Source organism: Dendrobium catenatum, unplaced genomic scaffold (genome assembly GCF_001605985.2).
Source record: "Dendrobium catenatum unplaced genomic scaffold, ASM160598v2 original_scaffold_117933, whole genome shotgun sequence".
Taxonomy (NCBI): Eukaryota; Viridiplantae; Streptophyta; class Magnoliopsida; order Asparagales; family Orchidaceae; genus Dendrobium; species Dendrobium catenatum.
This window is the reverse complement of record NW_021436368.1, coordinates 412,793-435,164: the sequence shown is the minus strand read 5'-3', so window position 1 is coordinate 435,164 and position 22,372 is coordinate 412,793. Positions and strand designations below refer to the sequence as shown.

The 22,372-nt window shown below is 36.4% G+C and overlaps 1 protein-coding gene across 4 annotated transcripts in view; it reads left to right on the top strand.

Annotated features, from left to right (window-relative positions):
• Positions 1-9,059, top strand: part of LOC110113972 (uncharacterized protein At3g49140) — a 36,946-nt gene extending 27,887 nt beyond the window's left edge. For all 4 annotated transcript variants that reach the window (XM_028692101.1, XM_020846699.2, XM_028692100.1 and 1 more), the window contains 6 exons: positions 2,115-2,265; positions 2,352-2,402; positions 2,487-2,596; positions 2,767-2,919; positions 3,430-3,525; positions 8,537-9,059. In XM_028692101.1, the coding sequence (XP_028547934.1) occupies positions 2,115-2,265; positions 2,352-2,402; positions 2,487-2,596; positions 2,767-2,919; positions 3,430-3,525; positions 8,537-8,638 (663 nt within the window). In that variant the 3' untranslated portion in view covers positions 8,639-9,059. The remainder of the gene's footprint in view (positions 1-2,114; positions 2,266-2,351; positions 2,403-2,486; positions 2,597-2,766; positions 2,920-3,429; positions 3,526-8,536) is intronic.
• The last annotated feature ends 13,313 nt before the right edge of the window (positions 9,060-22,372 follow it).

Genomic DNA, 22,372 nt, shown 5'->3' with positions numbered 1-22,372 from the left:
ATCTCTGCAACACTTAACTTAGTATTATGCTTCTCTTTTAATGAACATCATTCGGCACCATAAAGCATTGCAAGTCTCACCACCATCTTATAGAAATTTTTCCTTAAGTTTAAGGGGGACTTTTCTATTGCACAACAAGCCCGATGCATTCCTCCACTTCAACCATCCAACTTGAATTCTGCTGATAATATCCCCATCTATTTCACCATCACTCTGAACAATATATCCAAGATATCTTAAACGTGTGCTCTTATTAATGACTTGATCGCCCAAAATCACAATCCCCTCACTAGGTCTATTGCTACTAAAATTATACTCCATATATTCAGTTTTAGATCTACTCAAGCAAAAACATGTAGAATCTGAGGTTGACCTCCATAATTCGTTTACCTTCAACTCCCTCTCTAGTTTTATCAACAAGAAAAATATCATCATAAAAAAGCATACACCAAGGTACATCCTCTTGCAAATGTCTAGTGAGAACATCCATGACTAGAGCAAAAAGATATGGGCTTAAGGCTGATCCTTGATGTAATCCAGTCAAAATTTAGAAAATACTTGGTCAAACCACTTTGTGTTTGAACACAAGTAATAACTCATGCATATATATCTTTAATGATTTGAATATAAGCGTTATTAACTTATTTATTTTCAAGAACTCTCCATAGCACTTCTCTTGGAACTTTATCATATGCTTTCTCTAAATCAATAAATATCATATGTAAATCATCCTTATTCTCTCTATATTTCTCCTTCAAACATCTCAATAAATGTATGGCTTCCATAGTATACCTACCTGGCATGAATCCAAATTTATTTTGAGAAACATTAGTATCACGCCGCAACCTACGCTCAATTACGCGCTCCCATAGTTTTAAAGTATGACACATTAACTTTACTCCTCTATAATTCGCACACTCTTGTGCATCACTTTTATTCTTAAAAATAGGAATTAACTCAATCATTCTCCAGTCATCTGACATCGTTTTAGTCTTCAAAACAGTATTAAAAAGTTTAGTAAGCCAAGAAATTTTATCTCCTAAGCATTTCCACACCTTTAATGGAATATCATCATGTCCAACAACTTTTCTACACTTCATTTTCTTTAAAGTCTCTCCAACTTCAGTTTTATTGATACACCGATAAAAATAAAAATCTTCATTTTCATTTAGGGTGTAAGGTCACTGAAGTCAATCGTATTTTTATATTCTTCATTAAAAAGTTTAGAAAAATATCTCATCCACCTTTGTTGAATATCATCTTTTAAGAAAAGTACATTTTTATGTTTATTCTTAATACACTTCACTTTAATAGGACACAATGGAGAAAAAGGATTCATGTAGCCGACCCCACGTAGTGGGATAAAGGCTTGATGTTGTTGTTGTTGTTGTTGTTGTTGTTGTCTTAATACACTTCACTTGAACTAAATCCTTATTACTCCTATATTTTTTTTTGGCTAACATATATATATATATATATATATCTTTCTCCCTTCTTAGCACCTAATCTATTATAGAAATCATTAAAAATTAAGCTCTTTGCATCGCAAATAGGTTTCTTAGATTCCTTACAAGCCTCTTTATAGCTTTCCCAATTATCAGAAATTTGACATCTAAATTAATTTTTATATCAAATCTTCTTATTTTTTATCTTTTCTTGCACATTTGGATTCCACCACCAACTATTTTTACTATTAGTAGATTTTCCATTCGAAACTCCAAGCATATCTTTTGCAATATTCTTAATATCACTAGTCACTTCCCACATAACATTAGCATCCTCATGCACAAGACAAAATCTTAAGATCTAAAATCTTATTCTCAAAAATACATTTGTTAATATCCTTTAAATGTGCCACATCTAATCCTAGAAATTTTTTTTTAATTTTCTGCCCCTTTATCTTAAACTCCAAAACTAATAATCGATGTTGGGTACAAAAATTTTCACTCGGAATAACTTTACAAACTTTACAAACTTTACAATATGAACGATCTAATTTTCTTATAAGAAAATAATCAATGTGTTTTACTATATCTATTTTTATAAGTGATAAGATGCTCATCTCTTTTCTTAAATAGCATATCTGAATATGCTACTTTTTTTAAAATTTGCAGTCATTTCATTCGAAGCATAAGGAGAAGATGGATTATCCAACAAATGGTCTTTCCATCATGGGATGTCTTAGGCCTGCTTTTGTTGATGAGGAATCTTATCTTCGGCGGTTATTCCATGAGGAAGAAGATGACTCTGTGTTTGATTGGAGAGGTACTTCATGCTCCACCATAGAGGCTGTTTATGGGACTTTTTCATTTTTCAAATGAAATTTAGTTGAGTCGACTGTTCATGTGCAGATGAATCAGAGAAGGAAGAGGAACGGATGGCTGGAATGCATGGTTTAATAGGTGCAACTATCCACCTTTGTCGTAGAAGCCCTTTTGACCTTCAATTATTCTTTAATTTGACAAAGTAAACATATTGATGCCTAGATAGAGAAATGTTGAACTTCAGCTCTAGACGAGATAGAAGCAACTTAAATTCAACCCTCTACAAATTGGAGATTATGACCATGGAGCTCTTTTCTGTATATGGTGATCAAGCAAGTATTCTGCACTTTATACTGTCTAGTGACTGCTGTTATTAGAACTTTTATGAATTACAGTTTTACAGATGCACCGATAGCTTGCTTGTGGTAACTTTAAATGATTTCATTGATTTGTTAAATTGCAGCCTGTCATTAATTTCTTTTCTTACTTTGAAATCTCGCAGTCAATTATTGATTTGCAAGATTTCCAAGATGCTGAACCTGATGTTCTTGCACACTGTGCTTCAGCGATTATAGAACGTTTTAGTGAGGACGGTATGCAGTTTGATGCTGCTCTTAAAGCTCTATGTCGAAAGAGGAAGGGTCTTGTTGTTGAGGTAAAAGTTAGCATGGACAGCACTCTTACTTTTTGTATTTCAATATGCCCGAATATTTGTTCCTGTATACTTAAACTTCCTTGTTTGCTAGTATCATATAGCATTCAGTATTTTGATTCATCCAGCCTTCATCTGAATAACTGTTGACAAATTATTTCAGTTAACAAGGAATGTCAACTCTCAATCTCCCATTCCTCTCCTCCCTTTCCTATTGCTCTTCCTCCTGAATCCAGACTGGAGCCCTTGCTGTTGCCCCCCTTTGCTCTGCTTCCTCCTCCCTCCACCCTCTCTTTGAAGTCCTATAATTTTCCTCTCTTTGAAGTCCTATAATTTTTTAAGGGTTAATATCAGGCTGTTTTTGCTAGTTTTTGTTGATGCTTTAATGTTTTTACATAATTTATATGTTGTACAACATCCTTTAGAATTTATTTTTCTTTACACCATTTATTATGTTTTGAAAATTTTTGTTTTAAGTTGCTTTACTAAACTAAAGCAAGGCTTTTCACACAGGGAGCAAATCTTATTGGTGTTGACAGCCTTGGCATGGATGTAAGAGTCTTCTTTGGGTTGGAGGCAAAAACTCTTCGCATTTCATTTAATGCTCGGGTAGTACATTGTATAACCTAATCTGAAGTTTTGGATTAATATTGTACTTAAATTTATGCTTTATAATTAAATATAATTAACTGCATTCTAGTTTCTATAGCTCTGTTTCAGCACCATATTCTACTTTATGATGCTGTTACGTGGTGCCAAAGATATTGGAATTTTATTAATTGTAGTATGAATTGGACTTGCATTTTAAGCTGTAGTGTGTTAGTGCGTGGTTGATGGAACAATAGTTGGCCCTTTGCTATGCGCCCGAGGAGGAGGTTAGGTGGAAAGCGTCTTAACAATTGATTTAGCTGGAGAAAGGGAGAACCAGCTTCGACTTAAATTCTATTTTTTATTGGCATGATTGTTACAATTATTTTATGTATTTTATGCTCCTTTATTTTATTAGAATTGTTACAGTAAATGTTATTAAATTTATCATTAATCTGGTAGCAGTTTATTAACTTTTTTTTTGAAGAATTCAAACCATGTATAGTTAATTATCCCTCTCGATAACGAGAGGGAACTTTCGATTAAGGCTAGTCATTAGAATATGCACTTATTACCAGCTTGTAGTAGCAACATAATTAGATATTGAAAATTAGAATTTATCACTGCGCACTTAAAACGGATGGTGGGGGGAATGACGATGAACCAGATCAATATCCCATGGTTTCGTCATCCCGGGTCATCCTAATCTCTAGTCTTCTTAGTCAAAGGAGGTAGTCGACCCAACCTGATCGGAGGAACCTTGTCGGCAACTATCGGTTTGCTTCGTCCATGGGTACATTGTAGACTTGGGGTGAATGTTTGCCTAAGGTGACATATTTGAGTCTACCTTAGCAAACAAAGGGCTTTATACCCTATTGATTATATATTACTGATTCATTACTCAAAGATTTAGGCCGTTGGGGGACACACGGGCTCTTGCCATGACCGTAATTTAGTTATACCATTTGGCAAAACCACTCGGTCAGAGGGTCTCGGTCATAACTGTTTACATGTGGTGCCATTTGGCAACGAAACCACCTGTTAGAGGATAAATATCACATCCTTACTGGCAATAGATGATTCAAGAATGAATCCTAGTAATATTATCAATTGAACATTAGGTGTTTGTGAGCTGAAGTGATTTTCAAATTTATCCACCTTGAGAAACTATTGTGGGTGGATTGATTTTTGCTTTAAGTTATTAGGTGATTTATTTCATCTTAAATGTTTTAATTTTTGTGATTTTTGAGTTTTGAACTTTTATTTAAATTGAAGCTCTTTAATGATTGATTTTGAGATTTGGGGACATTTAAAAAAGATATGATCCTCTCCGGTTGAGAACAACCTTTAACGCGATCATCATCAGGGATTTATGGGTATTATCATTCTATTAGTTGAACCTTGTCAACTCTGTTTGCTTCCAAACAGAGGATCGGGTCAAGCTCCTAATTTATGGAGTTATCGTTTAGATATCAGAACCAAAGCCCTACACAGGGTCCTGGTCGAGTACCCATTGGGTACCCACGCTCTGTGCGGACTGGCTTCGCTCACCCACCCCCCACTCATAATATTTTTCAGGATGACGTACCCACCCATATCCATGCATTGTTCGACCTTAGACGTAAAAGAAATCCTACAAAGAATTGAAATGTAGAAGACAATAACAAAATAAAAGTATTTTCATATTTCCCAAATGCCTGTAATATACAATACATGGTTTTATATAATGATGCAGGGGACAAGTTGTTAGAGTGCAGCACAATATGTTATATGAAGCTTGCGGTGTATTGGACTAACATGTTAACAAGCCGCGCAAGTCATTGTTCAATTGGTAGAATAATAGATCATTCACGTGAGCGGGCTTTCGACTGTTGCGCTTCTTAGTCAGTGTGTTGCCGGCGTCTGAAAAGTTGTTCTCAGACATGGCGCTGGCGCCCGTAATGCATAAAATAGAGTTTATGACTAGTGCCATGATCGGGAACGTCTTGATGCCCACCAGTCCCCACCACTTTAGGACGTCGAACTCCCCGTCCTCGTCACCGCACATCTTCTGTTCTTACAGGCTAACCTTATGCGCCATGTAGGCCGTGAACTCTAGGCCGGCTCTGACTTGCAAGCTATTAGGGGCAATGTTGGTGGCCATCTCAGGCTCATCATCATCTTTAGGCAAGTCATCGCAAACTGAGTAGGAGGCGGTGGTGTCTATCCGTGCCTTCTTAGCCGGCGGTGGCCTTATGCCATCGTCATCTTCATCGATGACTGAGTTAAGGCCATGGCCGTGCTTGATCATATATGCCTTCAACTTCTCCTTGGCCTCGTCAACCTAATCAGCATTGATGTTCAACCGATGTAAACGCATCTACATGACCGGGTCGAGCACCATCGCAACGACATGGACGGGCTGAACACGAACTTCTCCTCGAAGATGTGCTGGATGATCTCCCTGAGGGTTTATCCACCATATTGAGTACCCACCCATACCCACCCATAAGTCTATGAGTATACCCATACCCACCCATATCCATTGGGTATGGGTGGGTACGTGGGTGAGTGTGGGTATGGGTGCCCAATGCAGGGCTCTGATCAGAACCTAGGATGTTCATTTTAATATGCGAATTTTTTGTGTAAGATACCTTGAAGGCCTAATATGAATGTTAAACATTAAATACTTCAGTTAATTTCAACGAGTATCGGTTCCGAGAGTTTATACTTTTAATAATAAATCTTTATAAACCTTGAAGGTCTAATATGAATGTATAAAATTAAATACTTTGTTCGGCATTACGATCATGTATTTGTTCGGTGGTTCACCTAGGGTTAGATTTTATCTCTATTTTTGCTGAAAACTGGTGGTCCCTAATTCTTTTTGGGTCTCTAGCGGCGTCTAGAGATTTGGGAGAGCCGGATCTTCCTCTCTAATAGATGATCTATATTGTATTTGGTTTCTTTTCTTCAACTATTATCAATTAAAAATTTTAATTCTTATTTTTCTTTTAAGTTCTTTTCAGTTTCTGTTTTGCAAAGTGCTGAAATTAAATTTCAGTAAGGTAGACTCTGATGGAAATAATAAAAAAAATCAATGGAACAGAAAACCTGATGCATGCTGGAGGAGAGATGAAAATTTGTAATTGTACATGTGGTTAGCAGCGCTGCTGTAATTGCAAAAAGATTCTTGCTGCAATAGATTTTGGTCAGAGTGGAGATCCTGGAAGTATTTCTTTAAACTGTTGCAGGTCTGCGAATGAGTCTTGCGGGGTAGGTAGTCCTGGGCAAATGCTTCCTTAGTTGCTAAGGTTTGCGGCTTGAATCCCGTGACTGAGGAAGGCCTACTGTGGATGACAGGTTCTTGCGACTGAATTCTGCGGAATAGGTGCGGATGAGGGCTGCGACTGCAGTGGAATGCCGTGGCTACAAGAGCAGCAACCCGTGGTTGTTAGCAGGGAATGGATGACGATGAACAAGAAATGATGATCCCAAAGAAGTGGATTTGTCCGTTGGAGCTGAAAGTTGTGGCAGACGGTAGACTTGTGGCTGTAGGAAGAAAACATGGTGGACTGAAGATGGTCTGGCCGGCAGGTGTGAAGAAGAGGATGACTGGAATCTTGATGGGTTAACCATGAGAATGAAGGAAGAACCGCAGTGAAGAAGCTTCTTGCAATGGCTTGAGGTTTGTTTCAACGAGAGCATCATTTGTAAGCTTCTTAGAGATCTAAAAAAGTACAACACTTTTAAGAGTAAGTGTAAACTCCCAAGAGAAAATAGAAGAGATAAAAAGAAAGAAGAGAAATAAGAAGTTTTTATTTATAATATTTTTTTTACAATAGGAGGTTACTATTTGGGTAGACCAAGTTTACAAGATGGATATGGTCTACCTAACAAAAATTCAATTAAAATAAATAAAAATAAACTAGTGCTTATTACAACCAACATTATGTTGTTAGTATTTATTGTTTTGAAGTTCTTTGGTAGACTTTAATGATTGTCGGTTGATCCTTCTTGTTGGTAGCCCTTTCTTCACAATTTGTTTGTACAATTTTAGGATTCAATAACATATATTGATATGTAACATTTTCCCATGTGTTAAGAGACGATCTATCAATTCTGTAACCTAGAAAATATGCGGATCTTTTTTAGTGTTAATGATTGTAGCAAGGTAATATAACTTCGGAGAAAAACTTGTCAAAAATTCATTGTTTCTACAGCTCTTGAGATTCCGAATGGGTGCCAACTAGTCCGGTTGGTAAGGGCTTTAGAAGTTGTTACCAAAGGCTTGAGTTTGATTCTCCTCTATTGCATAAACTCTTTACCTGAAGACTTTGGGGTGTGGGAAAAAAAAAAAAACTCTTGTATTTTAGATGCGGCCGTTGCATGGTGCTAGGAAATGTAGTAGTATTCATGGCTTGTTGAAGCGTACGTGTGCATTTGCCCCTGTTTTCTGATTTTCCTCCTGTCTTCCAATGTAGAGAGGCTACTACTATTCGGTCCCCAGCACCATACCAAACAAATATGTCGTCTGCTGAATGCCAAAGCCATGAAAATCTTCACCTAACCTCCCAACTAAGCAACAACTTTTTAGCTTTGGCTCTATTATCACTGTTTTAATTTTTAGTGGAAAGAAGATAAATTATTTGGAGGTTAAAGTGGTGAAGCCACATGAAATTGAAGAGAAGCAGAAGCATTTGAAATAAGATGAGGAGAACAGCTAACCCAAACATTTTCTCTTGAAATTGTTTTCAATTCACTACTATAGCTTCCAATTTTTTTATATGAAATCCAGCTTAATTAAGAGGCAAAATATATCTCCTGCAATATTTACATGAAAAACTAGAATTCTTTCGGAATAATTTTATGAAGTAATATCCGCAATAATATTTTAATGCATTATTCATTATACATGCTTTTTTTTTTAATATTGATTGTACATATATTTCAAACTTTTTTTCCGCAAGCATCTTACATTATTTCAAAGGCTTCCAAAAAATTTGGCTATGGTCTTTCTTTTAGAAGTACTAATGCTCGTCACTTCATACAGGTGACGACTGAAAGTTCAGCAGAAAAGAAGATCCGAAGGATGCTATTCCCTCATTATCACCGCAAAAAATCGAGATCTCTCAACATTGGTGTTGAGACATGATTGAGAGTTTATACTAAAAAACACCCTGTATATTTCATTTCTAACAAAGTTTCATCAAATAAGTTCTGGAGTTTCATCTCATATAAGGCTTAGGCTATCCTGTTCTTTATTTGTATTGGCATTGAATAATGGACAGTCCTTGGAGGTCGAGAGACTCAGCAAACAAGGCATCAGGCTTTTTTATCTTTTAAGTGTTGAGATTCTTTCCACGGCATTTTATATCGATGAGAGATGGAGATTGCAACTACTTAAATAATGCTTTTTATGATATGTTGTCATCATATAATAAAGGAGCCTAATAAGGGAGCTCCAACAGAATTTGGTATGGCTTTATTTTTACTTTCTCTATGACTAATTATATTAGCGATATTTGTGAACAAAGAACTGTTACAGTTGATTCACAAGGATTGGTTTCTCTCCATCTCCCTGTTTTTTTTTTTGTTATCACTAACAATTTTTTTTATCTTAATTCTCTAGGGGAACCAACAAATGATAACAAGCACCAATGAAGAAACTTTTGAATCCAAGTATCCATCAATGATTGCATTTCCACTCTCTAAAAAACCCAACAATCTGATTGTCAAGTTATTAGGAATTTGATTGGCCCTTCTTACAGTGGTGAGTCTCTTAGCTTCTCACTCTAAATTATTTCTCAAGTCTTTTGGGTTCAATGTGTTCCTCCATTTTGATCATTTGCATTTGATTGATTACTGAAGCTATGTAAACATTCTCCTAAGAATTGTAGATTTCATTGTGGGTTTGAATCAAACCAAATTGGCAAATAATCATTTACTTCGTCTAGGATCTTGCACACCCTCCATTAAAGTATGGTTTGTCATTAACTATATCTAAATTGTTTTGGCTAGGATTTATTGCACATTCAATTCATTCAACGTAGGAAACAAAAATACTTCCAAATAAAAATTCATAATTTTTAAATATAACTAAATTATCAAAGATTGTATAAAAATCATTATGAGACATTAATCATACTATGATGTTATTTTTTAGAGTCTGGATTATTTTCTATTCGATAAAAAAATACCAAATCTAGAATGCCTAGCAAAAAAATTCAAAAAATAAATAAAATATTTATGATTATAATATCTATAACATATAAATGTTACACAAAAAATTTTTATGAATACAAAGTTATTATCTTTTTTCAGGATAAATCCAAAAAATATTAGATTATTGAAAACTGAGAGTTAAAATGACACCTACCTTGAGGTGAATAATTTTTCCAACTAGCATGATGGTTTATGGCTAAAAACTATCCGGAGCAGTTCATAATCCTTCTTTTCCTCTCCAAAACCTTTCTCCTCTCTCCTCACATCAGTTGCATGTGAACAAATGCAATTTGAACAGTGCTTTTAAAATATACGTGATGTACTATTATGGCCAAGAGCTGCGGCACTAGTTCAAAACTAAAAAGACCTGAGGCTATAACATTGCAATGTCACTATTTGGCGCATAGTATTATAGCTGAGTTGAGGCGTTCGGACGCCCAACACTTAGGCACTCAAATAGTAATATTTCTCATATTTTATCGAAATTCATAACACTTGAGACTAGTTCTAAAACACATACAATCATTTTCATGTATAAAAATACTTTGAAAGACATTCAAATGGGTTCAAAATTCAAAACTCAAAATTTTAAAGATTTGCTTTTTGGCAGTTGGGTCAACTGGCTTGAATTTGACTCTCATCCTAAAGGCCTCACAGATTGTCACTAGTAGAATAGGCTCGCCGAGTGATGAGTGACAAGTTTGGTCATGTTGAGTGATGTCACTCAAGTTCATGCAGAAAGAAATATACAAGAGTAAGGTTTATTTATCAAAGAATTGGGCTTGCATCTTGATGGGATTCCAATTACTATTAGTAATGCCAAGTTTTAAGGCCATTAGAGATTATCAATTCAAATTAAGACACGTGCCCCAAGTCATTCTCAAGTTTTAGATAACCCGGGCAAATTGTTAAGGGAAAGAGAACAAATGAGCATATGGACTACCGTTATACTAGTCGCTTGAGGTGTCACCATTGTTCTGTTGACTAGGCAAGGTCCAAGAAGGTATAGGGATTCCATTTTATGTTGAATGAGCATAAATTGAATTAGAACACCCATTTTGGGATTAGGTTAATGGATTTGACCCATTTGGGTTAGCATATTTGGGTAGCTAGCCTAGCGTCTTAACTAAGCTCATGAAAAATTTGAGGGGATTCGGAATTGATTTAAGTTGAATAGGTTCATGGTGATAAAAGTGGGTCATTTGAACGAAATGACTTGCCCTTACATTTTCAAAATAACAAAATGGCTTTCTCTTAATTTAAGGATAGATCTAAGTAATCCTAAATGGGATTATGGTCACTTAGGACCCTTGCTTAAGTTATAGGGCTATATTTTGTCTAATTGGGTTTGATTTGGATGTATTGTGTTCAAAAGAGGATTTTGTTCAAACTTAAGTTTTATCATAGTAAAAAGGGTTAGACCCAAGGTTAAGCATTAATTCAAATACTTCTGGGATGGGTTAAGATCATTTGACTTAATGCCAAGATCAATAGGTTTGGTTTAGTTAATTGGGTTTGAATTTGGGTTAAAAAAGAAATTTTAGTTATGAATCAAATGAGTTGACTAAAGTTCCTTGGCCCATTGGATGGGTTCAAGATGAAGCTAACATTACCTAGGGTCATGGGCTACTTAGGGTTAGCATAAGGTGAGTAGTATTAGAGGCAAATACAAAAGATCAATAGTATCACACCTAAAACCAATTAATATTGTAGCATATCATTATTGTACATGTGTTACTCTATTTGTACATTTCTATATATAGAGCTTATGTACGTATTGTACATCTACATTACGCTTAATGTCTTGATCTTCTTTCTTCCTATACCTGCTATGCTCATACATTTCTTCATGGTAAAAGAGAGGGACGCTCCTAAAGAAGTTCTTCCATGGCCTCCTCCGCCTCATCTAAGACCAGTGTGCGCACGGATCGTTCTACCGAGAGCTCTGTCATACCAGCTCAACTCAAATTTGTTGTCTCCAACCTCCGGACGCTCGTGCCGACGCAGTTATCCATAGACAACTATACAATTTGGAAAAGCCAAATCGTCAAATTGTTCAAGGCAAATGGCTTTGAGCAATTTCTTGAATCACCTTCGTCTCCCTCACAAACGCAAGAAACTCAACATGAAAGAACCCTTGGCTTCGATACTATCTACGCTGCATGGTTAGTAACTGACCAAAATCTCTCGGCCGCAATTTGCTCCACCATTTCAACATCAATTCTTTCATACGTGCTACATCTTGATTCCATCGCAGCCGTTTGGAAAGCCCTTGAGGTTCGGTTTCAATCTACAAGCTGTTCTAAAGTCATACAACTCAAGAATGAGCTGTACAACGTCTCTATGAAGGCGCAGTCCATGACACAATACCTCAACACAATCAAGATTCTTGTCGACCAAATTGTCGCAGCAGGATCCACCATTGACAATGAAGACATCATTATGCATATCTTGAATGGACTTCCTCTGCCCTATCAAGCGTTCACGACATCAATCTGCACGATGTTAAATCCAATAAGTTTTAAAAAATTTTATGCACTGCTCATCAGCGAAGAGATTCATGTCAACATAGATGCCGCTTGAGCCCTGTCTAGCCCATACTCTCAAATTGCTATGTACGCCATAAGAGGCAGATCCGAAAGAAATCGTGGTCATTTTCAACCAAATCAACCCACCACTGGCAGAAATACTCAGCAACCTCCCTCAATATGCCAAATCTATAACAAGAAGGGCCATACTGCCTCGGTTTGCTGGCATCGCCTCAATGTCAATTACACCCTGCAGATCTCCTCACATCCTAACAAAACAATGGTCGCCACAACCGACTCCATGCTCACGGACTGGTATTTTGACTTCGGCGCATCACCATACATGAGAAACCGGTCCGACAATCTCTCTCAAGCCAAGACTACCAAGGCTCTGACTTGGCCACCATTTGAGACAAAAGAACTATTCTGATTGCCCACTCGGGCATCGGTATTCTTCCAACTCCGTTACGTAAGCTCCACCTATCTAATCTTCTTCACATTCCTACAATCTCTCACAATCGCATATATATCTCTAACTTAGTCAAAGACAACAATATTTCTATCATGTTTAATCCTATGGGTTTTCTTTTAAAGGACATGAAGATGGATCAAATTCTATTTCAAGGACCATGTAAAGATGGTCTCTGTCCTCTCACTAGTCGATCCGCATCTACATCCGCTTTTCAAGCTATTCGTACCTCCTGTTGACCTTGATTTTGCCCAGACCCAGGCCTAGGCTGACCTATTAGGCCTTTTTGAGCCCAAATCAATTTCTAATGCATTCAAACCCATCCAAGGCTCAAACCCTCATACTCCTTGGCCTAATTGACTGGTTTGACCAAGTCAAACTTTGACTTGGTCAAATCTAGCCATTGATGGGTTAAATTAACCTATTTAGAGCCCATTCAATGATATTTAATGCCCTAAATGATTTCTAATGGATTTTAAATTCAAACCACGGCCTGCTGAGCCTGGTTTCCCTCCTAATGACCCTCTGATTAAATCCAAGCCATCAATAATAGGGCTAGGAGGTTTAAATAGGAGAAGTTTAGTCTAATTTAGGACTTTTTGCTCTTGCATCCTGTAGAGATCGTCTCAAGGCCTGAAATTTCTTGAGAGAGCTCTAGAGAGATCCCCTCACTCTTTCCAATCAAAACCCACGGCCAAAACCCCGCCGGCGACGATCCTCCGACGACCCGAGGCCAAAATCCCTTCCAAGGCTTCATCCTGTCGATCGAGGCCGTTTTAGAGTTCGAGTTCAAGAGCGAAGTTGTTCCTGGCGAGTCTACGAGTCCAACAAGCCCAAGATCGTCCGAATCCACCGTGTGGATTGAGGTAAAACCTAAACCCTAAGTTAGATCACTTAGGATTAAATAACTTTTTATACACTGCATTATATTATGTAAAGAAACTTCCCCACGGATGCTCTTTACTATTAAGGGATGTGTCTAAAATTTCATGGCGTTTCGTCGAGCCGTTTGAGAGAACGAGGCAAAAAACACCCTGATCTCTCAGATTTGAACCGGTCTGCGGGATCTCGACCGTTCGATCCGTGAGTAATGGTCCAGATCGCGCGATCTGGAGCCTTGGTTCGCCCATCCATCCGCTCTGTTGAGAGATTGAGCCGTCCAGCTCGATCTGAGCCGTCCATCTGAAAAGGCGAAGGATCGGACGGCTCTCACGCTTGGTTTACGTGGCTAAGTGGATCGACACCCGTGCACAATGATTGCGCCAATCATTGTCGGCGGTGCAATTATCACGCCGCCAGGCAATGATTGCCCCGCGGTTTCGGGAGCCATTGGGAAGGCGCCACGTGGCGCACTAACAGCCGCCGCTAATTATTTTAAATAAAATATGTATTTTAATTGTTTTAAAACTCTTTTAACTTCAAAAATTCACAGAAATTATTTTTGCTCCGTTTTCGACGCACAATACCTCGTTTTGATTGTATTTTTATTCTCTACATAATAAAAACAAACATATGAAAATGATGTGTAGATTTTAAATTATTTTTAAAACAGTAAAAAAAGCATTTTTTTTAAATATACTATTTTAATACTATTACATTATAATATTATTATTATTTTTATAATATTAATAATTATATTATGTTAAAATTTTTACTGTTTTTAATATTTATTTATTATTATTATTATATTATTATTATTGTGTTTTATTATATTTATTTTAAAATTAAAATATATATTTTTATTATTTACTTAGTTAATTACTTAAAATAGTTTTAATAATTAAATATTACCATTATTTTTTTTAATCACTTGAGTTTCAAAAACTATATAAATATTTTTATATACTTTTTATTATTATATATTTTATAGTATTATTTATCTTAAATTGTTTTTATCATATTATCGTATTTAAACTTCGGAAGAATCATAAGTTTCTTCTCGTTTCTAAATTCCTGTTTCGGCGTGCAAACCCTCGTTCTTCTAGCTCAGAACTTTTTTCAGTATCCTTGACTGGCTGTCTGGACAGTTTTTGGATTGGCTTTTTGAGATTAATTGTTAATATTCATTTTATATAATTTATTTTAAGATTAAGAAAATTGATTTGTTAAATCATGTTTTGGAAACACATCGTGAGTGTGGTTAGTGGGTCTCCCTTATATTTATGTAGATATGAATTAACCTATTTTTAAATTAAATTAATTTTCAAAGATTATATATATTTATAATTATTTTGAGTATTTGCGAAATTACTTATGTTATTAAATTCCTAATTCCGGGAGGTCCGCTATTTCATGAAATTTTAAGCATGGATTCTAAATGTTAAGAGCAATCATGGGGGAGTGGATTAGTGGATGGTTGAGTCCCAACCATTTGCTAATCCCTTCATTAGTTGTTTTCATTTTCTTATTGTTCGTAGCTTGCATGTGTAGGTTGCACCACAAGCACTTAGCTTAGGTTCTCCTAGATCTAAAGACATTACGTGTTTATTGCTTTTATGTGTTTCCCATGCATTTATCACCTTGAGGGTTAGATAAAACATCACTTTAAACTCCTACAACATAGTGACACCCTAAGGACAATAATTAAGGACCCGTCTAGCAAACTTAGAAGTTTTCTAGGAGCTAGGATAGATCATTGATTGACATGAAAACTTCAACTCTTAAACTTAGTGACATCATAAACATCCCAGAATTTTCTAGGAATTTTTAGGAGTCTTTATACCCTTAATTAACTAACCCTAATTAACCCACTAAATAAGGCCCCGAGACTTTCCGAAAATTACAATAAATACATTTTAGGTCAGAAAATTACTCATAATACCTTGAATTATTTAGAATATGACCGTTGTCTTTAGATAAATAGGGCTCTTTAGTTTGACTCTAGTTTGACCCCTAATTTGACCATAGGTAGAATTTATCATTTTGCCCCTAATAATTCATTAAAAATTATTAAAAATCTCAAATTTTTCCCAAACACTTGGGAACACCTTCTCAGGTCATTCCTGACCTTTGGAAGTGATTCCAATCAGTTTGAAGTTCATTTGGATCAAAACAATAAAAACAGCCATTTATTAGGAAATTTAGAAATTCCCTTAATTACCTGATCCTTAGGAAATCCATAACTAATTGTAGAAAATTCCAAATTAGGCAAACTTGGTGGAATTAGACTCCTATTAAGGCCTAGTATTTATGAAAAATATTATATTTCTAGAAACTCACCTAAATTAAAAAGTCAACTTTTTGATCAACCGCAGTTCATTTGGGGCCCGAAACTTAGAAAATTTATAACTTTGCATAGAAAACTCCAATTTCAACCTACTACCTGTCTAACTACTCGTATTAAGGTCTAGTATTTTTCTAAGGTGATAAGAGATCCAGACTTAGCCTTTTTCCCATAATGACTTTTTGGACCCTTAGCTAAGTTCCTATGAGGACTTGGAACTTTCCAAAATTGGCTTTTATCACTTAAACTTTAAATATCAGTATTCTAAGCTCTTAAAACTGATCAACAAACTGAAATAATTAAAATACATCCTAATTCACTAATATTTAAATTTAAACAAAAATTTTCTTTTCTGGCCTACAATAGACCTGAACTTTAGACAATTTTAACTAATTACCCTGCTTAGGACCTATCTGAACCCCACCAGCCTTACACACACATAGAATTGTTTTCTAGGGCACCACTTCTAGAGTTAGGTTAGGCCACTGGGTTTTACTTTTCTACTGTATGCCGGAGCATTCCGTGGTTTTCACTGCATGCTGTTTGAAAAATGATTAGTGTGTTTGCTTACTTTTTTCTGTACTCTGGATGTGAGCGCTAAATTTACCCCTAGGTTAGGAGCGCCATATATATATACTGTTCTTCCGTGCAGGTCACCATGCTCAAGCTATAAAAGGGGGGCACCATTATATTTTCTAATGTTGTCTTATGCAGGTGCTTGCTTAGCCCCCCTAAATAAATGAGGGCTAAATTAATAATTATAATTGCACAGGTGGAACTGCTTAGCCCTCATAATTAAGTGGCTTGGCACAAAGGGTCAATGGTTTGAGTTATTTTCATTTCCATATATACTGTCTATGTTTTTATTTAGGATTAACCATGCATGGAGTCTAGAAATTTCTTCTTATGTAATTTGTTTGTAATAATTGTTAAGAGTTGTGAAAACAACTTTTGAGTTGGGATATTCTTATCCAACTCGGATTCCAAAAGAAGAAGGCATCCCTAAAGGGGAGAGTCTTCTTCCATTTGGGAGATCGAGTGGGATGGCTTTAGATATCCAAAGAGAAAAGGCAATGCCCCCTACCAAGGGTGATTTGTCTCTTCGTTTGGATATTCAAGCCACGACGGATCCAAGGAGTCCAAGGAAGAGTGATCCAAAGAAGACTAAAGACCAATATCCCACTCAAAGTCATTTGCGTCTGTCACAGGCTTAGAAATCCGGGTTGTTGGCAGTGGTGCCCGGCCAATTTACTTTTTGCATATCTGGGTTCTAATAAGGGCAATTTGCCTATGGCCATTTAGTTGATTATTTTTGGATTTATATTAATGTATTTACCTGATTGAGCAGTAGAAAATACCAGTTTTTCTTAGGTTTCTTTCTTGCATGCCGCTTTTATTTTTTGCCTGGATTCCGTTAGGCTCTTTAAGGACTAAAAAAATTTTTCTACTCATAACCAAAATTTAATATTTAAGTTTTAAATAATTTAGAAACTTAACGAACCTAGGGAATTGTCGGAACCATCCGGGGTCGCATGCATATTGCTGCATCCTTCTTTCCTTGTTATAAGACATCTCCCTGCCTGCTGGTAGAGTCCGGATAATCTGGCCTATGAGGATGAAGTGCCGGACCTAGGGAGACTCAGTCTTTTCCAAAAATTTATTTTCTATAAGCCTGTTTTTAAAATTCTATAGCATCCATGAGCTGAAATTTCAACTAGCATGCATTGCATTAGTAACCAACTAAATAAAATTTAATTGTATTAGCTAGGAGCATCTGACCCACATAAGTCTATGACCACTTAGAAAATTCTCTAGATGTAGGTCATATTTTCAAAGAATTGTACCACCCACCCATCTTTCATAACCGACTTGATAGCATGGTTTTGAAATGATTAGGTGGTTAGCTGGCTCCCCAATCCAAGTCGGGGTAAGTCCAGGTTTTGCACTGCATTAGCTAGGACACGGGTCTTAATGCTGTGTAGAACACTAAGCCCAATTTAGAATTAGGATTCAAGACTACTACATTCAGTCTCGTAGTATGCCTTAAATAGTAGGTATGTCCCTCCCTTTCAGGGACTATAAATCCTACTCATCTGCGTCACAGGATGATGCCACCTCCATCTTTTCTCTCATGTATGTGATTGAGTGCTTTATTTTCTTTCTCCAGTTTCTCCTTAGTACCCTAGAGCCTCCGAATGCTGGTATGAGCCACGCATGTTGGTTGAGCCTCTTTGAGACCTTTCTTTCCTTTGAGTAGAATTTCCTAGTCTTCACCCCTCTGCCAATCCCACTTTAGGAGAGGATAATGTATGATCCTTAATCGAGAGTCTTGTCGGGCTTCGGCCTGGGATGTAATTAACCACGGGAGCTTGCGCCTGTGGTAAACTTGGTCCCACATCTACTAAACCCCATTCGAACTATTGTATCGAGTGGGGGAAACCCGTGATTAGGTCGTGTATATTACTACCCATCGAGGTGTGTTGGCGACAGCCTCTATCCTCAATGGTTAGTCGTATGCACGACTCAATCTGTCCCTTCCAATTGACCCGTTCGCGCGGTGCTCTTTCGAAGGTCCACACCTCCTCTGACATCTGACACAATCGATTCAGACGCCCTCATCAAAGGGTCCTGCGTCTCATTGTTGATGCTCACCCTCAGTTACATATAACAACTTCTAGTTATGTTTGTGTATCTTGTAAATCTTGTAAAGGTCATAAACTAACGTTTGATCATTCCAATAAAAAAAAATCCCTTGGAACTTATACACTCCGATGTATGGGGGTAATCTCCCGTTATTTCTAACCAAGGATTTAAATACTATGTCATTTTTCTGGATGACTATTCAAGCTTTACTTGGTTATTTCCAATTCGAAACAAATTTGATGTTACAAAAGTCTTTATCGAATTCAAAACCTTTGTTGAACTTCAATCTGCTCACAAAATTAAAACCATTTAAACCGACGACAAAACTTAGTATCTTAATCATAACTTCACTCAGTTTCTTCGAGAATAAGGCATCCACCATCAAATCTCCTATCCCTACACTCCAGAACAGAACGACATGGCAGAACACAAGCACATGCATATTCTGGATACCACCAGAATGCTTCTTCATCAAGCATCTATTCCTCCTCAATTTTGGCCGGATGCTGTCCTAACATCCACATATCTGATAAATCGATTACCGTCGATAAACACGGATGCCATATCTCCCTTTCAAAAATTCTACAACATTCTGCTATCTTACTCACACTTAAAAACTTTTGGCTGTGAATGCTTCCTGCTTACTCCCAGTCCTCTTCGTCATAAACTTCAATAAAAATCAATCTCTAGCGTATTTCTTGGATACTCGGACAAATACAAAAGCTACAAAATGTCTAAACAGAGCCTCCAACTTAATTCACATCTCTTGTCATGTCACTTTCATTGAAAACTCATTTCCATTCTAGAAATCTAGCACCTTTCAGGCCCCATTCCAATCCACACCCCTACCATACTTCCTATTACCCACATCAAATGCTTCACAAAGCCAATACACGTCTCAACCAAGAAATACACACCCCATTCTCTCTTTAAATTATTCTCAGGAAACTCAATCCCAGACCGCGATTACTCCAGCCTCTACTATTATCTCTTCTCCCACTCCTACTACATCTGGTCCTACCTACATACACCTCAACCTCCCAAACACCACATGATCACAAGATTCCAAACAGGTGCTCTGAAACCTCCCAATCATCTAAATTTGTTTCACCATCCAACCTCTACTTCCGCTTCCGTCGAACCATCAACTTACATAGAAGCCATCTAGATTTTTAAATGGCGCCATGCCATGGCATTCAAATTTTTCGAACATCAAAAATAAGGTATGTGGACTCTTGTTCCTCCTCCACTGCAAGCTTCTATACTAGGTTGCAAATGGACCTTCAGAACTAAACGTCACACGGATGGCACTGTTGCTCGATTCAAAGCCAGACTTGTCGCTCGGGGCAATCATCAAGAGCATGACATAGATTATATGGAGACATTCAGTCCAGTTGCAAAACTACCAACTATTCACATACTTATTGCGGTAGCTCTATTTCATAATTGACCAATTCAACAGTTTGATGTAGCAAACGCCTTTCTCCATGGCCACCTAACCGAAACTGTTTACATGCGACAACCCAAAGGCTTTGAAGATTCATCTCATCCTGATCACGTCTGTCATCTACACAAAGAGATATATGGGCTCAAACAAGCCCCCCGACAATGGTATACCACTTTCATAAACCATCTCATTTCTCTGGGCTTTTAGCACAGCCATGCAGATCCTTCCTTACTCTCGTACAAGAAAGATCATATACAAATATACCTGCTAGTCTACGTCGATGACATTTTGATCACTAGCAACAACCAAACTGCCATTTCAAAACTCATTACACAGCTTGAATTCAAATTCACAATGAAAAATCTTGGGATGGCAAATCACTTCTTGGGGATTCGCATTCAGTCCACTCCAACTGGATACTTCCTATCTTAGAAAGCTTACGATGAATCCATTCTTCATCAAGCAAAGCTCATCAATTGCAATCCACTTGCGAACCCAACGTGCACCAAATTACCGTCCAACATCAAGCCCAATCCCCACCTATCTGATTCCGACACCTATAGGTGCATAAACGGTTCACTTCAATACTTGACATTGAATCGCCCAGATATTGCCTTCGCAGTCAATGTTCTTTCCCAGCATATGCATGATCCCTCTGATAATCATACTTATATGTTAAAAAGACTACTTTGTCATATCCGCAGAACATTAGATTTGGGTCTACCAATTACAAAATATGATCTTCAAATCCGCACATTCTCTTATGCTGATTGGGCAGGCGATCCGCTCTCACGAAAATCTACATTAGGCTACTGTTCATTTCTTGGTCAAACTCTCATTTCGTGGGCTGTCAAGAAACCAAACACCATCGCACGATCTTCAACCGAGCAAGAATACAAAGCCTTAGCAGCTGCCACAACAGATATACTATGGCTCAAACGGCTTCTTGAAGATTTCCACATAGATCATAGTAATCATATTGATCTATTATGTGACAACACGTCAGCTATAGCTCTAGCTAATAACCCTGTGTTTCATGCCAGAACTAAACACATCGAAATCGATCACAGGTTCATTCATGACCATATACAACACAATCGAATCATATTACTACCTATGAGCACTATTGATCAAATCGCCGACATATTCACCAAAAATCTAAACAACTCCAAGATTCCAATTCTTGAGGCTCAAACTGACGATCACAAAAGACTCGTACATTTGCGGGGGACTATTAGAGGCAAATACAAAAGATCAATAGTACCACACCTAAAACCAATTAATATTGTAGCTTATCATTACTGTACACGTGTTACTCTATTTGTACATTTCTATATATAGAGCCTATGTACATATTGTAACAGATATGAAATAATATGATCTCTACATTACGCTTACTATCTTGATCTTCTTTCTTCCTATACCTGCTAGGCTCATACATTTCTTCAGGTAGTATAAGGCTTAGCTAGGTTAACAAACTTAAGCAATAAAAGGCTTCTTGTATGATTTTAAAAATTAGATCAGGCCAATTTGATTGATTCTACCATGGATCGTTCATATGGTATTTAGGGTGTATGGTACAGTCCCATCAATAATGAAAGTTGGATTTACAATAAACCAGACTAAATTGGTTAGAATCGTCGGTTTAATCGACAAATCATTGAATCAATTATGATTTTTTTAACTATCCAGTTTAATCAATGTTTCTTTTAAATTTTGATTTAATAAATATAATATAAAATATAAATATTATATTATAATTAATAAATTCATTTAAATTCAATATATTCTATTTTTTAATAAGCATTAAATACATACAAACCAAACATCCATATGGCCCCACCACCTCCTAATATAAGTCTTTTACACATAAAAAAAGCTATATAAGTAAGTAATATTAAGAAAATATTCTCAAGTGATGTAAGACTAAATAATTAAGTGAAATTTATACGTTTTATAACAATTTTAACTTATTTAAAAAAAATAATTTTTAATAATGTGAATAACACTTATTTTTGTAGTGAATAATATTTATTTTTTATTAGTTAAAATTTTAATGCTTGAGCATCTATGTTGATCGGAATTTGTGTGACTCCTAAGTCCAGAGTTATGCCTTATATTTTAATATAAAACAGACATTTCAATTCGAAAATTTTTGTCAATGTATTTTTCTAATAAAACAAATGCTATATATTAGGCCTGTGAGGCATATATTATTCAAAATTTTAGATAATTTTTATATAAAAAAATTCTAAACATCAAATCATCACTATTTCAATGGTGCTTGGCGCTTAATAATAATAATAATAATAATAAAAATCTTTACTTTCGGTATCCATACATTATCCATCGAT